This window comes from Chrysoperla carnea, chromosome 2, assembly GCF_905475395.1.
Source record: "Chrysoperla carnea chromosome 2, inChrCarn1.1, whole genome shotgun sequence".
In the NCBI taxonomy this organism is placed as follows: domain Eukaryota; kingdom Metazoa; phylum Arthropoda; class Insecta; order Neuroptera; family Chrysopidae; genus Chrysoperla; species Chrysoperla carnea.
This window is the reverse complement of record NC_058338.1, coordinates 96,506,611-96,526,565: the sequence shown is the minus strand read 5'-3', so window position 1 is coordinate 96,526,565 and position 19,955 is coordinate 96,506,611. Positions and strand designations below refer to the sequence as shown.

Below are 19,955 nucleotides of genomic sequence, written 5' to 3'. Positions count from 1 at the left end.
AAGTGAAAACAAACAATTGACTGAGTTAATTGTTGAAATACCATGCATAGTCAGTGTTGATTTCTTTATCACATTACACACACAAACACGTGACACATACATAACTGATAATCAAGTATAGTACATATTATAAAATTTCCGCCTAATTGGCGCCCTCACGGGTAAACAGTGATGTTTACGAAAAAATGTTTCAAACAAAAGTTGTTTAATTTTTGATAAGGAACTTTTTTTACATTTAAACTTTTGTTCTATCTCTAACGGTTTACAAGATGGGTCCTACGGACCCAAGACCCAATTGACCTATGATGCTCATTTACGATCTTGACCTCACTTTTTACGTCCTGAGTACGCTGTAAAAATTTCAGCTCGATATCATTTTTCGTTTTTGAGTTATCGTGTCCACAGACGGACGGGCGGACGGACAACCGGAAATGGACTAATTAGGTGATTTTATGAACACCTATGACAAAATTTTTTTCCTACTAGCATCATTATTTTTAAGCGTTACAAACTTTGGACTAAACTTAATATACTATGTATATTTCATATATACATGGTATAAAAACTATTTTTTTCTACTTCTTCGCGTAGGCATAGATTAAATTTGTTGGCAGTCCTATATTAGATTGACGTGAAATCCTTGGATTTTAAAGTTAAGATGTCAGCGCCACAGTTGCAAAATCTAAGCTAATTAAGTTGAGCAGACTTCAGTTATTGTCAATTAATTGTAATTTTTGCTGTGCTTATTTGATTTATAGTCAAAGAGCCGTTTTCTTTTATCAAATAATGTATTTTATTATAGTGTGCTGGTTCTCAGACAAATGTTATTTGTATCAAATCGTTTGTTATTGCATTGTCAAATAGTCGTATTATTATAATAGCACGGAAGTGTTTGAAAACTACTGATATTTGATTATTTCTTATTTTAAACTCTAAATAGAGTATGACTAAGCTAGAAATTTTATTAATAAATCGTAATAATATTTATATATTAAACTAGCTGTACCCTGCCACCAACGATTAAATATAGTTTCAGATTTTTGATTTATAGAATAACATACTGCTTGTGAGAATAATAATTAGAATTCTCTTTTTTAATATTTAAACCTCAAGAAAAACTATAGTAGCATGACAATTATTTACATGGATTTTCCATATACAAAATTTCATCCCCACTTCTACCCCCACTCTTCCACCCCCTGAGAGTTATTAAATATAGATAACAACCATCCTCGAAGCAGATTGTATGTCGATTACAAATTTGAACTCAATCGATGCAGAACTTTTCGAGTCCATAATAAGCAATACACAAACGAACGTAATATTTTTATATTTATAAGATGCATATAAGTTTGATTTAACAAAAAGTTTATGCTCGATATTTGTCGAGAAATTTATCTTTTGTCGAGACATGGAAAAACCTCAACGTCTTGAGAACTCGAGAAATTAATTTCGCGCGCTAGGTAATTCAATTAAATGAGTCTAGTCTACTGGGCAACATCGACTCTATGAGCGTGTTTTCTCGTTATCGGGAAACATTGCCACTAAAATAACAAACCGCCGATCAGATGATGGAGTTAATGCTCTTGTGTTTCTGAAAGCCTATTTGATAAGGAAAAGCTGTGAATCAAAATTTGATTTCTTTATTTTCATTATTTTGTGGGTAAAATGGTACAATTTTAGTTGGCATGCTATGCTCAAATTACAAAATAGTACTGAAAGTTAATTATGAATTGTTTAATCGAAAGACTGTGATGTTATTAAGGGGTAACGATTTTCTTGTTCATATGGGCGCGGCCATGTTTTTTCCTATTGTTGACATCTGGCGTCGATAAGAAAACATGTATATAAAGCTACCTACATTTTGACATTATGGAAACGAACCTTTTTGATAGTATTTTGTGCAAAATGCAAAATTTTTATCTGATCTGATTTAAAATCATAACTTACATTAAAATCGAATAATCTACTCTTACATATAAATTTAAATAAATAATAAATTTCTACATAAATTAAAAAATTTGCAAAATGCACTTTTTTAATTTTATAAATTAATGTCCATCCATTTTTAGTAAGGATGCCTACCGTGTCATGTTATCGTACGAAAGTAATTAGTAATTAGTGTTAACTCACTTTGACATTGTTAGAATTTGATTTCATGCTGATTTGAAGAAAAAAAATTTAATTTAATACTTTTAAGTAATATTAAGATATAAGACTAAAGCCTGAAAAATATACCCTTAGTTATAGATAGAAGATAAACTGTGATGCCTTTAACGAAGGAAATTTTTGTATAATTATGGAGAATAAACTTATTGGATTGAACGATTTTGATATGGTTTGTAGGATTTGTTTGAACAAAAAAGAAAATATGATTTCGATGTTTGAAACTGCACTACTTCCAAATTTAATAAAAACATACAGAGAAATGTTAGAAGAATGTGCTTCAGTACACGTAAGTTACAAACAAATAAACTTACTTTGTTTACATTTTGCTAAGACAGTATAGAGGCAGGCATTCCAATCATTCATGCGGTTGCGCCGCCACGAGTGTGTCCAGCATGCTAACCAACTGTCAACCAAAGTACTTCCATACCAACTCATAATAATAATAGTTAGAGAGATGTACATATGATTTACTGATGGTCATGGTAACTATCTGCTGAGCCTTAAATATGATAGTAGGTAATGTTCCAAGTCGCCTTGTAAGGTTTCTCGAATTTCTATGTGTCATATTGCCTCCCCCCCCCAGGGGCAGATTTGAAAAACTGTCACGAAGTCATGATTCTGGAAACTGTCTGCTTGTTTGATAATTCATTAGATGTGATTCTGAACAGTCATCCTGCAAAGTTTGAGCTCAACAAATCGTCCCATTCCCGAATTATGCCAAAAAAACCGAAAATGTCGTTACGCGGTAGGCAAATTTGAAGTGATGGTTCTGGAAACTGTAAAACTTGTTTGGTTGTGTTGAGGATGTCAAAAGGATCAGGAAAATATGTCTGGCAGAAAAGCAAGTGGTCAGGGATTTTTTTGGCAGCACTTTGAAAAACACAAATTATTCCCTGGGGGGGGATATGACACATAGAAATTCGAGGAACCTTACAGGGCGACTTTGAACATTACCTACTATCATATTTAAGGCTCAGCAGATAGTTACCATGACCATCAGTAAATCATATGTACATCTCTCTAACTATAAATATATTTTTTAATAATTAATTAGCGACTGAAAAAATTAACATTATATTGATAAACGTATATTCTAATGTTCGAATATATATAATAACAACAATAATATATTCGAATTTCTGCGTCAAAAAATTAAAGAGCTTAATTGTTTAGTTGATGAACGCAATATATCATCGAAATACCTGATAACTTTGAATTAACAGAAATTCAAAAATACGGACTGTATTATCTTTGTGGTTGGGCAGTATTTGTACCGTCCTCTGATTGCGAAGTATGTGAAAGAGCAATTAATTCTATAGTACCTTTATCAAGTGCAAGCTCTGATTGAACAGATGCAATAAATTGTAGTCACTTAAAACGTCCTAGTGAGGCAGTATATCAACTTCTGGAAAAAACTGAAGAACTTTTCATTAGCTATGGAAAATCATTACTGCATTTGCAGAATTTTCATGAGCTTTTAACACGAAGTATTCAGGAATGCTGTTAAACATTAAGATAAAGTTTTGGAGAAATTCATTTCCTTACAGCTTCACATTCTTGTTAAAGAAACGGTGCAACCAGAGAACCAATATTTTGTTGTTCTTAGTTCTTGAAGTGCATATATCCGTACGTACTTACTACAAGGACTGTTCGCAAATAAATTGTTTAGATTTTTGCAATAATATTATAACAACCTGTTTTTTAAATGATATTACTAATTTACTCGTTCTCAGTATTAAGAATACTTAAGATATCCATAAAATATAATAAAAATATTTATTTTTATTATGGGAGTTATGGAGGTTAGCATGAAAGTACTTTAGTTGGCAGTTAATATGCCAAACGCTGGACACATTTCTCATCATGCATTACAGAATAAGAATACCCGTCTTTTATATTATTCTACATTTTGCATATTTAAACGATAACCTTTGTTCAAGATTTTGAACTTTAATGATGTACGATCACCAAGGCAATTCTAAATAAAAAGCTTGATTTTTTTATATGAATATTATTTAAATAAAGTTAATAACTTCGAAAGTAGGCATATTTGACATTGGTTTTATGGTAAACCGATAAATGGATGATATATATTTATAAATTTCTCCAAAACTAGTCGGTGGAAGTTAAAAAACTATATAAATTAAAGTTAAAAGTTTAATAAATAATTGAAAAAAAAAACCGTTGTGCCTGACTAATTAAGAATGTATGACCACGGTAGTGGGGAATGGGGATATATATATTTAAATAATATGTATTTCAATTTTGATGGTAAATTATGTTATAACTTGACAAGACGAAAAGTAAGAATAAAATTTTTCTATATCTGGAATAATTTTCAAAATATCTAAAATTGGAAATTTTGTTTAATTATTAAGCTTTCAATATTTCGAAAACCAATACAGATATCTAAATATTGTATTCTTATTTTTCGTCTACAATCTACATTCATGATATTATAACCAAAATTCATGATAAAAGTTGAAAATAAAGTAAAAATAAGTTCAATCCTAAATCTAAAATTGCCTTGGTGCTCGTACTACCTTCAAAATTCTTATTTCTAATAAAAATTGAATATAGTACAACTGAAATAGAACTTTGTATTTAATTTTATAGATATCTTCTGATGATTTATTACCAAAAAAATTGTGCTCCGAATGTCTAAAATACTTAGAACAATCTTATAAATTTAAAATACAATATTTATCAACTGAAAAATTATTAGAAGAAATTATTAAACGAAACGCACAACCGAACATAAAAGTAGAAGTTTCGATTGACGAAGATGATGATTTTAAAAACGAAGATAATTCTTTTAATTTTTATAAATCGGACGAAGCATCTGAAAATGAACATGCAAAAACTACAAATGAAATTATAAAAAAAGAATTCATTTCAGAAGAATTAAATAAAAATACAAACAAAGAATTAAATAAAAATAAAAAAGATGAAATTAAGAATATCAATGATAACATTTCTTTGAGACTAAAGAAGAAAAAGTTAAAAAACAACGTTTCAGATAAGTATCGTAAAATTAAAAAATATAAATGTGAAGAATGTGAAATGAGATTTCATTTAAAAACAAAATTTTATATTCATCAAAAACGAATACATTCTAAAACTATGAAATGTATGTACTGTAATGAAGTTTTTCAATCGCTAGAAGATATAAAAAACCATTCACCGGAAGTAAATCGTTGTAAACTGTGTAAACAAGATTTAGGTTGTAAAAATGTTCTAAAAGATCATTTAAAAGAACATACAATATGTAAAATGTGTGGCCAGAAATTTGAAAGTATAGAATTATGTAACGAACATCAAAAGGTATTTTGAATACAAAAATATTTTTATCTGGTATATGTTTCAGATATATCTTGGTCCAAATATTTCTCTGCCTATAGTCTAATTTAGTCTTGCAGTGTTCTGAAAAACAATTCTAGAAGAAAGAGTAAGTCAGAATTAATAAGATATTTCATAAAAATTTAGTTAAAGTAACAGTAGGACTTTTTCAGAAGTAATCAGTAAAATTTAAAACATTTAAGATTTTCAAAAAATTTATTACTGTTGGTTTTTATCATATTTAATACTTTTTGTAAGGAATAAAGTTGCCAGGAAATTTATTTAGAAACCAGATAAGATATATTTCTATATATATATATATATATATATATATATATATATATATATATATATATATATATACCTCACAAAAATCTACGGTATCTACTGCTTCTGTTGGTATAAAATATTTTTATAATTATAACACCAATTTACAATGAGAGTTAAAAATAATTACTTCTTATTTTCCCTAATTACGGTAGACTTACGGTAGAATATATATATATTTTTTTTAATATGTCTAATTAATTCTAATTAATACTTGCTTTTTATGATAAGTATATAATGTATTTTTAACTTTCGGAAAATGAGCAGAGTTTTTACTTATGTATGCAATTCCGGGAGTATCACATTGTAAAGGAGGAAATTGAAATTTGGTTTGTGTTTTGTTATTTAAATTAGTATTCAATGATTATTTTGTTAAAATAACTTTTACTATTATTAAAGTAATAAAAAAAATAGCAGTTTCTACTAAAATAATTAATTTAATAACGAATATATTTATAATGGGTGTGTTCTGTACTATTCACCAGTATTCATGACGTCCGAAATCGACGCCATATTGTAATGGTATACTACGCCATATTGTACTGGTAAAACGGGCATGACAGTGTACATGTGTTCACCGGGTATTGTGCAAGAAATTTATTTATTTATTGCCCATTAAGAAGGAATAATCGTCTGAAAAAGACTTACCCGTAATTGACGAATACAATAAGAAGATATTTTTAAGAATATATATACACGCACTGGCCAGTATATTTCGGAACGATTCACCAGTATGACGTCGGTTTATGACATCATCAACACTGGCCAGAAAACTGGTGAATATTACGGAACACACCCCTTTTCTGTGATTTATTACCATTAGTATTCCGCAATATAATATGTAATATTTTTTTTTTTTTTTTTTTTTTTTTAATAATTAAAAATTAAAATTTTTTATTTTTTAATCAAATTTTATATGAAAATACTCAATAATCGTAATTACGTACATTAAAAAAAACTCATACAAACGCGAAATCCAGAAAATTAACTTCTCAATAATTCATTTTGTACGACAAATCAATTTTTATAGTGGAAATATTAATTTCAATAATCAACTTCAAAGTGCATTATGCCTGAACATCCCGTAATATGGTACATTTACCTTAAAAAGTCTTACTCTTACTTTAGCTAAATTTTCATGAGATCTCTGATTAATTTTGAAAATGTCTTCTAGAAGAGTCTAAAAACTTTTATAAATGCAGTCTTCAAATTGCTTAAAAGTTTTATATAGATATTTTCATACTTTTTCAGAATGTTTCAGAGTTTCTTTAGACTTATACTCATTCTTCTAGAATTGTTTTTCAGAACACTGCAAGATTAAATTAGACTATTGGCAGAAAATATTTCCACCAGAGTATCTGGTTATCAAAACTCATAATTAATGATAACATAAATATAATATTTTTGTTATAATTTTTTACAGACTCATACAGATAAATTCCATTTATGTCCGTATTGCGGTAAATCGTTTTCAGATTATACTTACATTATTCATATACGAACACATACAGGAGAAAAACCATATCTCTGCACCCAATGCGGTAAATTTTTTGTTGATTGATTAAATTACGAAAATAGATAACTTGTATTAATTTTTTTTGCCATAAATTGATATATAAATGAAAGAATAATTCATCTAAAGTATATTTAAGTAATTTTTTTTTAAAATTAATAATTCCATTTTTATACCATGTATATATGAAATATACATAGTATTATAAGTTTAGTCCCAAGTTTGTAAAGCCTAAAAATATTGATGCTACAAAAAAAAAAATTGGTATAGGTGTTCATAAAATCACCTAATTAATCCATTTCCGGTTGTCCGTCCGTCCGGCCGTCCGTCCGTCCGTCTGTGGTCACGATTACTCAAAAACGAAAAGAAATATCAAGCTGAAATTTTTACAGCGTGCTTAGGACGTAAAAAGTGAGGTCAAGTTCGTAAATGAGCAACATGGGTCAATTGGGTCATGGGTCCGTAGTACCCATCTTGTAAACCGTTAGAGATAGAATAAAAGTTTAAATGTAAAAAAAGTTCCTTACAAAAAAATAAACAACTTTTGTTTGAAACATTTTTTTGTAAACATCACTGTTTACCCACGAGGGCGTTAATTAGGTACAAATTTTATAGTATGTATTAATATAGGAATATCAAAGTGAATATCTTTTGTTATTTACATGACGTCAAAAAAAACAAACGATTGCGCATCAACACTTGCGCATTATATGAGAATATCAGTTAAATATGTCAGATATGTATGTATGTGAAATGTGACAGAGTTATCAACACTGCCTATACATGGTATTTCAACAATTAACTCAGTCAATTGTTTGTTTTCACTTGTTTATTAATTATTTAGTAGCGTATTTACAATCGTGGAGGCTTTGTGCCAATGGGAATCACCCTAAATTTATAAACTTCAGTTTGTTACTATGGAAAACTACGTTTAATTAGACAAACCATTTATCATTATGCATGTTATTTTATCATTTCTCCGTGCGATGGCGTTACTAAAGCGATGTGTTGACGTCATTAGCGTTTTAATTTATAGTTTAGAAAAACCATTTTCAATTGTAAAATTACATGAAAAGTCAATTAAACCAAATTTTGTTATTAAATTTTTCTTAGTAATTTTTAGTAAACTTTCGAATAAAAATAAAATTAAAAAACATGCAGCTTCTCTATTGTAATCTTATACACTAAAATTAATTTTACAATATATTTGATTATCTGAAATTTGTGTAAACATATAATGACTACGTTTAGACTAACTCAGCGATAAAGTAAAAGCTTACTTTGTGCTTGGTAATCGCTTATCTGTTTTTTTGAACGCTATTAAATTAAAAGGAGCTGTTTTTCAATCAAAATTTCGGTATCCCAGACCAGTCAATGAATATTTATCAAAACTGTTCCACTTCATTGTTAAAAGCTGACATAAAGCATTTAAAAAAATTTGTGCCGCCTTGTAAACCGTAAGCAGTTTACATAGCAAGATAAGTACAGCAGTTGCATAGCAATTTTAACAGTCAGGATCCATTAAATCTGCACCGGATCGAATTTTTACAATAATGGGTCCCGACTGTTAAAGTCGCCATGTAAACTGCTGTACTTATTTTTTTCCTTTCAGTTTATATTTAACTTAGTCGGTTTTTTGATTTTTAAATAATTTTTTTTATTTTACCGTTTTTAGTTAAGATTTACAAATACCTCGCTACACCTAAATACCTCAAATATCTACCTACAAATACCTCAATTCAATGATACTTCACTTACCATAGTTTGCCAACTTTCATTTTCAGCCTATGCATAAATGTAGGTTTGGTCTTTCAGGCGCTCTAGAGATCAAACGCGTGAACCGATGTTATTGATTATTACGTTAATCGATTTGTCGATAGCTATTCAATGATATCCCAGTAGACGTAGTTCGCCGAAATTCATTTTTTTTTTTGACGTTTTGTCATATCTTCAGTAGCACTCGCAAGGTTAAGACAAAACGGTTGACGTAAGAATTATCAAAATCGACCGACGCGTTTGGCCTCTAGTGTGCCACATAAGAACATACATAGACTGATAAACACATTACCACTCCTTTGCGTTGTTCAGTCGGGTAAAAATTTGCCGGTTGTTATAAATTTTCATACCCTCATTTTTCTGACATGTTGGGGGTGGAGGTCTCGATGGCCCAATATTTTTGTAGGCCACAATTTTTCTCTCTTATTATATTCATTTATCTTGCATTCAAGAAAAAAGCAAATGGTTCCCTGGTGGAAAAAATATTTGAAAAAAGAATAAGTCTTAAGTCTTAGGAAACTCTGAAAAAGTCTTAAAAACTTTAAAAAAGTATTAAAAACTCTGAATAACTCTGAATTAGACTAGTCCGAAAACGTTGAAAAATTCAAAGTTATTAAGACTTTTTCAGAATTTCTTATTCTTTCTTCAAATATTTTTTCCACCAGGGTTGCCTTTTTTCAATAGGCCGTTTAATTGGCATGTTTTCCGTTTCCACATTGAAAACGCCTCAATTTCCAAAGTTTTAGTAACTGTAAACGTTGTAGGTTACACTGAAATGAAGCCATTTACGAAGTTTCGTAAGAGTGTTGTTCAAGAAACCATAACCCCTCTGTACTATAGGTAATTTTAATTAAAGCAAATTATTCAAATTAAGATTAACATTTTTGTAGGCTGTATTATGCATTTTGTTAAAATATTTCCCCCCTAGGACCAATAATAAAAATATTTACCTAGGTTTATAAAATTATTATGAATTAGCTAGACCGGTTTCGATTGGTTTGGTAATCCTCTTCAGTAGCATTACTTAAACCTCTTAAAAATAAAAATAAATTACCAAAATACAAAAAATGAAAAATAACTTGATCTGCAACGCCCTAAAACAAATAATAAAACATTCAAATTAAATCTAGGTAGAATTACTACCCTTAAAATTAAAATAAAATTATTTACCAGAATATGATACGAATAAAATAAATTTATATGTAACTTCCTCTAAAACAATATAATTGACTTCCTTCACCTGAACCGCAATAAAATTTTAAGTTTAAAACCTAAGATAGGATATATTTCGACAATATTCACTTTTCTCATGACATTCAATTTAAAATGGTTTTCTTGAAATTAGAGGTAGTTACTACATAACATGATTTGAATTTGTGTCTTGTGTCTTTTCCAATCAAAGTCAATTGAATTAGCCGTTCAAAGATTCCATCTAGATGGAGAGAAAAAGAATGCTTATGTTTTGGCCTAATTAGTCTCCTCACAAGTAAACTATGATGTTTACAAAAAAATGTTTCAAACAAAAGGAAATTTTTTTACATTTAAACTTTTGTTGCTTTCTTTACGGCTTACAAGATGGGTCCGTACATGGTAAAATTAGACAAGGTATATTCGATGGAGGATGAGTTTTGGTTCAATTTGCGCACGTAACGAGTCGACACCATCTTAGCTTGTTCCCGCTTCCTGATTCAAATGTTGTAAAAAACGTGAATACGTTTTTGTGAACAATCCTTGATTTTAGTAATGAAAAAATTGTTCCTTACAATGATATTTTTTTGTTAGCATAAACAAATTTTTTTATGAGACATATGACATAAGACAAAATTTTTTTTATGAAACAACTCGACATTGCAAATATGTAAACAAAACATTGACCAACTAGAGAGCTCGAACGTAAACAAATAATCCATATGGCGGTGGGGTAGCGTGCGATCGAGAGTGAGAGAATAACCCCACCGTATCCCTACCTGCGCAAGAGTATTCCTTGTCTAATTCTACCATGGATCTGTAGACTCAAGATCGCACAAATTTTTTTTAACTTCATTATGTCGGCTCTGGTCCTGGATTCCGAGGTATAAATCTTACAACGCTCCACTATAAAGATGAATCAATAAAACATTACTCATAACTGAGTTAATCTGCATGCAGTCCTTTTAAGTAGATGCTTATTTTTTTTCAATTCAAAAAATTATACTTCGTTTTTATATTTAATTTTTTTGTTTCAATTATAGATGCCAAATTTACCGATAGTTACAGCTTACGCAAACATTCGGTTACGCATTTAAATGTACGAAACTTTGAATGTGATATTTGTAAAAATAAATATAAAAGTAAAGTTCATTTAAATAAACATAAATTTATACATAAAGAAGAGAAAAATTATACTTGTGATATTTGTAGCAAACAGTTTAAAAGAAAAGATACTTTAAGTGATCATAAAAAAATTCATACTGGTAAAAATCATTATAATTTTTTTTTTTCAAATTTTATAATAAATCATTTTTTTATGTTTTAGGAGAACGAAATTATATTTGTACATACTGTAATAGAGCATTTATGAAATCAAGTAATTTAAAAAGACATTTACGAACTCATACTGGAGAAAAACCGTTTACTTGTAGTAAATGTGGAAAGAATTTTAGGCAGAAGCATGTCCTAAATAGTCACATGAAAACACATTCAGAATTGGCTCAATAAAAACAGTTATTTAGAACAATAGGGCTTTTCATTTAAAAAATGATTATTTTTGTTTCGTACAGATGTCAATCAAGTACAGACATATCACATATTTTCTATCTTTGTCAAAAAGCGTTTGATACAGGTAAAATATATTAGATTTTCTTTAGTTTAATAGTTTTTTGACAATTGTCTGAAACAAAAGCATAATGATGCAAAGGCCTACTTATTAAGAAATTTATATTATTTTAAAATATAAATACAGTAGAGCGCCGATTATCCGAATTAATTGGGACCGGGTACGATTCGGATAATCGGACATAGACTGGTAATTGGAAACAAGAACAAGAACAAGAAGAAACTGGTAAAGAGAAACAAACTGTATTGCTGCGATTCAATTCTATTGAGTTGAAAAAAAAAAAAAATGTTCCAACGTCGCCAATTATGTAGTGTCTTGCCCCTAGCTTTCAACCATAACAATTCAAATGTATCTGGATTCCAAAGAGTTCCAACTTGTTACAACAACATAAAAATTACATACATATACTTGGTTTCATTTTTTTATATTAAGCTGATTCGGATAATTGGTGATTCGGTTAATCGGCGTTCGGATAATCGGCGTTCTACTGTAAACTGACAAAATTTCAATAATTTACACCATTTGTTTTATTTTAACGTTTTTCATTTCAATAGAATGTTTAGTTTTTAATAAAATACATAATTAGAAAAATTAAATTATTTCTTTTCCCTCCCTACTATTGTACCAGGGCTGTAGAATTATTGTACTTTCAGTGAAATGATTGTATATTTTGTAATTATTACAAATTGTTAATCAATTTTTCTACATATTTATAGAAGTATTATCCGAAAATTACTATACATGTGGAAAAAATGATTGCTTTCGACAATGGTTGGAATGTATTTGTTACAATTTGAAATATTTAGCCGACATAATATTTATAGCTAAAACGACTAGCACGCTACCTTTCTGTAAAATGAATAACCTAAATGTATGCCGGCAAAATCTATACGGCTTTGAATATTAATAAATCATTATTCCTTCATAAGATAGCTGAATATTCAAAATTACCGTACTTTCAAACATTATTGTACCTACACCTTGGATTGCAGATTGTACAAAATATTGAATGAATTATGGTACATGTACAATAATTATGGCACGTCTGCTATCACGGCCATTAAGTACATGGCCTGAGCGTCAAACGATTTAAAGTGTGCCAACATCTGAGGTAATTGGGTGAGTCAAAGCCATCATGGCGATGGTGTGGAAATGCCAAACAAAGTGTTGTTGTCACACTTGTCATTGTAGATTCGTAAAAAAAATGTGAAATGATACGTGATAAGTATTTTTTTAAGTCAAAAAGCGAAAAAGTTCAGTGAAATCACATGTTTTATTCAAAACATTTTGTGGTATGAAAATTTAACATTCAATGTATGTTTTTTTGATAAATGTCCCTATATTCGATATATGTAGTTTTTTGATAAATGTCCCGAATTGACCCAAACAATTACCTCATATGTTGGCACAACTCTTACTGTGCAGAAAAATAGGCGATGCTCAGTCTATGTACTTCATGTCTCAGCTTTGTATAGTCCATAGAGATAATACCATAGAGCTGTATAGACATAAAAAATGCAATAAATAAATTTTTGACCGCAGGGAGAAAGGTAATAAGAAACAAATTGTAGACGTACTAGAAGAACTGATGTAGACGTATAAGAGAGACAGATGTTTCCCTTTACAACTATCCGCACCTACTTTATCTGCCTCTCTACTGCGATCAACCGTTTGGGCGGTGACTTTACAGCTCTATTGTATAGTCACATATATTGTATAAGTCTATGGGACTTAGTTATGGCTACAGTTTACACATGACTAAATTATGACGTTTAAAACGTCAAACATTAACGTACAAATATATCCAGTTTATCATCGATAAAAAAGGATGTTCATGGACAAATGATAATGGAAAATGAGGAGATAAAAGCATGTTTTGTTCTAAACTATTAAATTAATTTGGTGAAATCCCGGAGAATATTTATGCCTTTAATGATTTTTGCAATTTATTTATAAACATGGAGAATAAATCTATAGGATTAAATGATTTTGAAATAATTTGTAGAATTTGTTTAGACAAAAAAGAAAAAATGATTTCAATGCTTGAAACTGCGTTGTTTCCAAATTTAATAAAAACATATAGAGAAATGTTAGAAGAATGTGCTTCAGTACATGTATGTAGCTTAATTTTACTTTGTTTACATTATACAAAATTAAAACGACAACAAGAATAGATCAAATTTGATGACGTCAAACCTTATTATTATTATTAACATATTCCTTAACTCTATAAATTGTTAGCTAGGACACGCTCTGTCTAGGTTTAACTGTGTTCATATAGTTCGCAATTTTGCTCAGTTAGTTTTGTTGTTGTTATCAATAAATTTACCATATAGGCTAATACTTCACTGAGGGCACAATTGTTGATTATGTCCAAGCTGCGTTTAGCGAAGATGATCCTTCGCGAAAGCACAGTAATTTTCTTATCTAGGACACTTCATTTTTACTTTGACATCGCTCACAATTTGTTGTTGTTGACAACATTAATAAGTTCTTCGCTGAGCGTTCAATTGTTTGTTTCCTGGCAGAAAATAATAAAATGAAACTTAGCGATCACTTGAGCGAATTAAACATTACTGAGCGATGATATTCTCTGAACGCAGCTGTTATCTTTGTTTAACTTTAAAGTTCGATTATATTTAAATTCGAAAATTAATATTTACAATATAATAGAAACAGATAAATTTCGTAGATATCCTCGGATGATTTGTTGCCCAAAAATATCTGCATTGAATGTTTAAACTATTTGGAACAATCTTATAAATTTAAAATTCAATATTTATCAACTGAAAAACTACTAGAAGAGATAATTGCGAACGCACAACCGAACATAAAAGTAGAAGTTTCAATTGACGAAGATGTTGAATTTAAGAATGAAGGCAATACTTTTAATTTTTATAATTCAGATGAAATATGTACAAATGAAACGATTAAAAAAGAATTTATTTCTGTTAAAGAAGAAATTCCTCTCAAAGAAGAAGAAATTAAAGATAAAAATGATCATGAAATAAATGATAATTGTACAGGAAAGTACAATAAAATTAAAAAATATAAATGTGAAGAATGTGAAATTAAATTTCATTTAAAAACAAAATTATATAAACATTTGAAACGAATTCATTCCAAAAACATGAAATGTATGTCTTGTGATAAAATATTTAAATCTCTAGAAGATGTAAGAGAACATTCACCAGAACTACTTCGTTGCAAAATATGTAAAGAAAATTTTAGGTGTAAAAATAAGTTAACAGAGCATCTAAATGTACACACAATGTGCACATTGTGTGATCTAAAATTTCAAAGTATAGAATTATGTAATAAACATCTAAAGGTATTTTATCTTTGAGAAATTCTGTTTATTAAAAGTCTAATCTGGAGATAAGCTGTAAGTTGGAAATTCATTTTCTTTCTTTTTTTTCGTAGACTCATCATGCAAATAAAATTCGTTTATGTACACATTGTGGGAAATCGTTTACAAATAGTTCAAATTACATAGTTCATGTTCGAGGTCATACAGGGGAAAAACCATTTCAATGTACTCAATGTGGTAATTATTTCCATTAGTTATTCAACATTTATGAATAAGAAATTAATGATTCAAATCCAATATCTGATATCCTTATCCCTATCCCTATATATTATAAATGTGAAAGTAAGGATGTTTGTTTGCTTGTTTGTTACGCTTTCACGCAAAAACTACCAAATGGGTTCGAATAAAACTGTACAAACATAGAGCTCATACAACAGAATAACACATAAGCTATAATTTATAAAAATAAATATAAAAAAAATTAAATTTAACCTGACATTTTACTGCTCTAATCTATGATCATCATTTTGAACCAGAAGATTTCTGTAAAAATTTAAAATAGTTAATGTAAAACAATTCATGGCAATCTTTTCTGATATACTCAATGGAAGGTAATATATAAAGACCAGGTATCTCAATCGTTCATACGGTTGCGCCACCAAGAGTGTGCCCAGCATACTAACTGATAGATAAATAAAGTACTTCCATACTAACTCCCATAATAATAAATATATTTTTTAATAATTAATTAGTGACTAAAAAAAATTAACATTAGATTGATAAGCGTGTATATTAATATTCGAATATATATAAAAATAACAATAATATATTCGAATTTCTGCGTCAAAAAATTAAAGAGCTTCATTGTTTAGTTGATGAACGCAATATATCATCGAAATACCTGATAATTGTGAATTAATGGAGATTAAAAAATACGGACTGTATTATCTTTGTGATTGGGCAGTATTTGTTTAGTGCTCTGATTCCGAAGTATGTGAAAGAGCAATTAATTATCCTGTACCTTTATCAAATGCAAGCTCTGGCAGTACAGATGTAAATAATCGTGGTCACTTAAAGCATCCTAGTGAGGCAGTATATCCACTTCTGAAAAAAGCCGAAGAGGTTTTCACAAGCTATGGAAAATCATTGCATCTACAGAATGTTCATGAGCTTTTAACAAAAATTATTCAGGAATGCTGTTAAACATTCACTTTCCTGAATGCCACAAAATTCTCGAGAAAGTTTTGGAGAAATTCATTTCCTTACGGCTTCACATTCTTGCTAAAGAACGGTGCAACCAGAGAAGCAATATTTTGTTGTTTTTAGTTCTCGAAGTGCATATATGCGTACGTACTTACTACAAGGACTGTTCGCAAAACAGTTCTTGTAAACAGTACTACAAGGACTGTTCGCAAATAAATTGTTTAAATTTTTGCAATAATATTATAATATTATAACAACCTATTTTTTAAAAGATATTACTAATTTACTTGTTCTCAGTATTAAGATTACCTTAACATATAATAAAAATATTTATTATTATTATGGGAGTTATGGGGGTTAGTATGAGAGTACTTTAGTTGGCAGTTAATATGCCAAACGCTGGACACATTTCTCATCATGCATTGCAGAATAAAAATACCCGTCTTTTATATTATCCTAACTCAATGAATTATGACTATTTTACACTTAACAAAATTGAAAACTGTATATATTTGAGCTGGGTAAAAAAATCCCTTCGAGTGTTATAGAAGGAGGATAAATGAGATCTAGAGAGATGGAGGCTATAAAGCGGTGGTGTTTTACTTTTTAAAGCCAGTGACGCGGACGGATATCAATCTAGTATATTATAAATGTGAAAGTAAGGATGTTTGTTTGTTTGTTTATGTGTAAATGAAACTTAACAATAATATAGCTCCTCCATCAAATTATCACATGAGCTAAAACTTATAAAGTATAATAATATACTACTTTGGTCGAAATATTTTCTGCCAATAGTCTAATTTAATCTTGCAGTGGACTCTAGAAGAATGAGTAAGTCTAAAAACTTATGAAAATATCTGTGTAAAACTTTTGCACTTTTCAGTTTGAAGACTGCATTATTAAAAATTTTTGGATTCTTCTAGAAGACTTTTTCAATATTAATCAGAGATTTTATGAAAATTTAGGCAAAATTTTAAATTGATACTCCTATAAATAACGAAATTATGAGGGTATCTTCATCTTAAAGACACACACTGTCCCTAGCGGTTTTGTAAGTTCCGGAAAAATATCGCAGTTATTATACAGTATTAATACTGTATTTTTTCAGCATCTTTTTCTTCTGCGCCCTCTATTTCAAAATCGGTCTATAAAATATTGACCCTGCACTAAGGTACGTATCGCTGAGATACTGTTTGTCTGAAAGCTTTTTTTTATACGTTTGACCGTTATTGAAATAGAGGGAGCAGAAGATGGGGCGCTGAATTATACGAACTTTAGTGCAGGGTCAATATTTATAAATATATGGTATTAAAAAATTATTTAAAAAGTATTTAATCGACAATTAAGTGAAAAAACTGTATAATAGACAAAGTCAATCGTGAATCCCAGTCTATTATGAGGTTTTTTCCTTAATTATTCATTAAATATTACTTTAATAATTATTTAATACCTTATATTTATAAATAGTGATCCAGCACTGAAGTACGTAAAGAAGAGCGCACCGTACAAAAATTAACGTACAAAAAAAGTTTTAAACAAAATTTGTCGAAAATTTTAACTTCTACAACTTTTATAATAAATGTTAATACGATTGAAGGCAGAAGAAACGAGATATTCACAAAAAAATGATTTTCGAGACCTTTGACTTTGAATATCTAACGACGCTCACGTGTGATCATATGTGACTTTTGAGACAACATTTGTACTATCAAAATAAAGGTTTGTACAAAAATTCAGCTTATTTCGTTATATTCTGAGGTTAAACCCTTAGATGATTGGAGTAACTATAACATAACTAAATTATTACCAAATTATAACGGTAAATATGGCATTGCAAAAATGCCAAATAATTACGGTATTTTTACGGCATTCTCGAAACCGCTAGGGCTTTAATAAATACTGTGGTAGTTTTTTGTAAAGCTGTCATTTCTGGGTCTCGAGTTATGAACCCTAAATTAGTGTGTTTATCAATACATTCCTGGTATTTAGCCCGTTTCTCTCAACTCAGCTAATACAATATGATTCATAACGATGAAACTATATCTTTATTTTTAGATTCAAAATTTACGGACAGTAGAAGATTAAGTAAACATTCAGTAAAGCATCTAAACGAAAGAAACTTTCAATGTGAAATATGTAGCAAACTGTTTAAGAGAAAGGATACTTTACGTGACCATGAAAAAATTCATACTGGTAAAAATCATTATAATTTTATTTTTATTCAAATCTGATAATAAACCGATATTTGATGTTTTAGGTCAACGAAATTATATTTGTGCATACTGTAATAAAGCATTTATGAAATCAAGTAATTTAAAAAGACATTTACGAACTCATACTGGAGAAAAACCGTTTAGTTGTAGTAAATGTGAGAAAAGTTTTAGGCAGAAATGTGTACTCACTAGTCACATGAAAACACATTCAGAATTGGTTGAATAATAACAATTATTTAGAATAAATAAGAAGTGTATATTGTTTCTGGCAAAAAAAAAAACGATTTTTTAAAACAAACGATGATTGAACGAAAATTCATAAAAATTAAAGCATTTTCTTCTCTTTCTTCCCTATATTGGACGCATGGTTTCATATAAAACAAGTGAAAACAAACAATTGACTAAGATAATTGTTGAAATACCATGTATAAGTAGACAGTGTGGATTACTCTATCACAGTACACATACATACATGTCACACATACATAACTGATATTTCCATATAATGTACATACTACACAAATTGCGCCCTCACGGGTAAACAGTGATGTTTACGAAAAAAAATTTCACACAAAAGTTTTTAATTTTTGTATTTTTTATAAGGAACATTTTATGTATTTAAACTTTTGTTCTATCTCTAACGGTTTGAAAGATGGGTCCTACGGACCCATGACCCAATTGACCGATGTTGCTATTTATGAACTCGACCTCATTTTTTAAGTCCTGAGTACGCTGTAAAAATTTCAGTTTGATATCTTTTTTCGTTTTTGAGTTATTGTGTTCATAGGCGGACGGACGGACAACCGAAAATGGACTAATTAGGCGATTTTATGAAAACTTATACCAAAATTTTGTTCGCAGCATCAATATTTTTAAGCATTACAAACTTGGGACTAAACTTAGTATACCTTGATATATACATGGTATAAAAAATAGGTCACGTGGCCAGTTTAAGCTGTGCTAAGGTAATATAAAAAGAGGTATTCTAATCCTGCAATGTATAATGGGAAATGTGTCCAGCGTTTGACATATTAACTGTCAACTGACAAATTTAATAGGGTATCATCGTTAGTCAAAAATAAATCATTAAATTCGAAAAAAGTTAAAATTTATGTAAAAATATACTTAAATATTCTGATTTCGAGTCATAAAAGCACATTTTTCTTTTAAAATATTAAAATTAAAAATCGTAATTTTTAAACTGTATATCACGTAACCTAAAACGTGGGTAAGCCCTGCTGTGATGTCATAGCGGTATGAGTCATAGACCATCAGTTAGTTCAGTGTAGA

At 29.3% G+C, this 19,955-nt stretch overlaps 1 protein-coding gene across 1 annotated transcript; it reads left to right on the top strand.

Annotated features, from left to right (window-relative positions):
• The first annotated feature begins 2,287 nt into the window (after positions 1–2,287).
• Positions 2,288–18,925, top strand: LOC123293097 (gastrula zinc finger protein XlCGF57.1-like). Its single transcript, XM_044873812.1, has 10 exons — positions 2,288–2,455; positions 4,786–5,025; positions 5,161–5,493; positions 7,259–7,376; positions 11,356–11,577; positions 11,640–11,812; positions 15,040–15,270; positions 15,363–15,486; positions 18,508–18,645; positions 18,710–18,925. Exons 1-10 carry the CDS (start codon positions 2,300–2,302, stop codon positions 18,889–18,891), a joined length of 1,917 nt encoding a protein of 638 aa, XP_044729747.1. The 5' UTR covers positions 2,288–2,299; the 3' UTR covers positions 18,892–18,925.
• Positions 18,926–19,955: the final 1,030 nt, after the last annotated feature.

Coding starts and splice junctions, on each gene's coding strand:
- LOC123293097 (XM_044873812.1), top strand. CDS start 2,300: ATGGAGAATAAACTTATTGGATTGAACGATTTTGATATGGTTTGTAGG. Junction 15,271..15,362: donor TATGTAATAAACATCTAAAG/GTATTTTATCTT, acceptor TTTTTTTCGTAG/ACTCATCATGCAAATAAAAT. Junction 18,646..18,709: donor CCATGAAAAAATTCATACTG/GTAAAAATCATT, acceptor TTGATGTTTTAG/GTCAACGAAATTATATTTGT.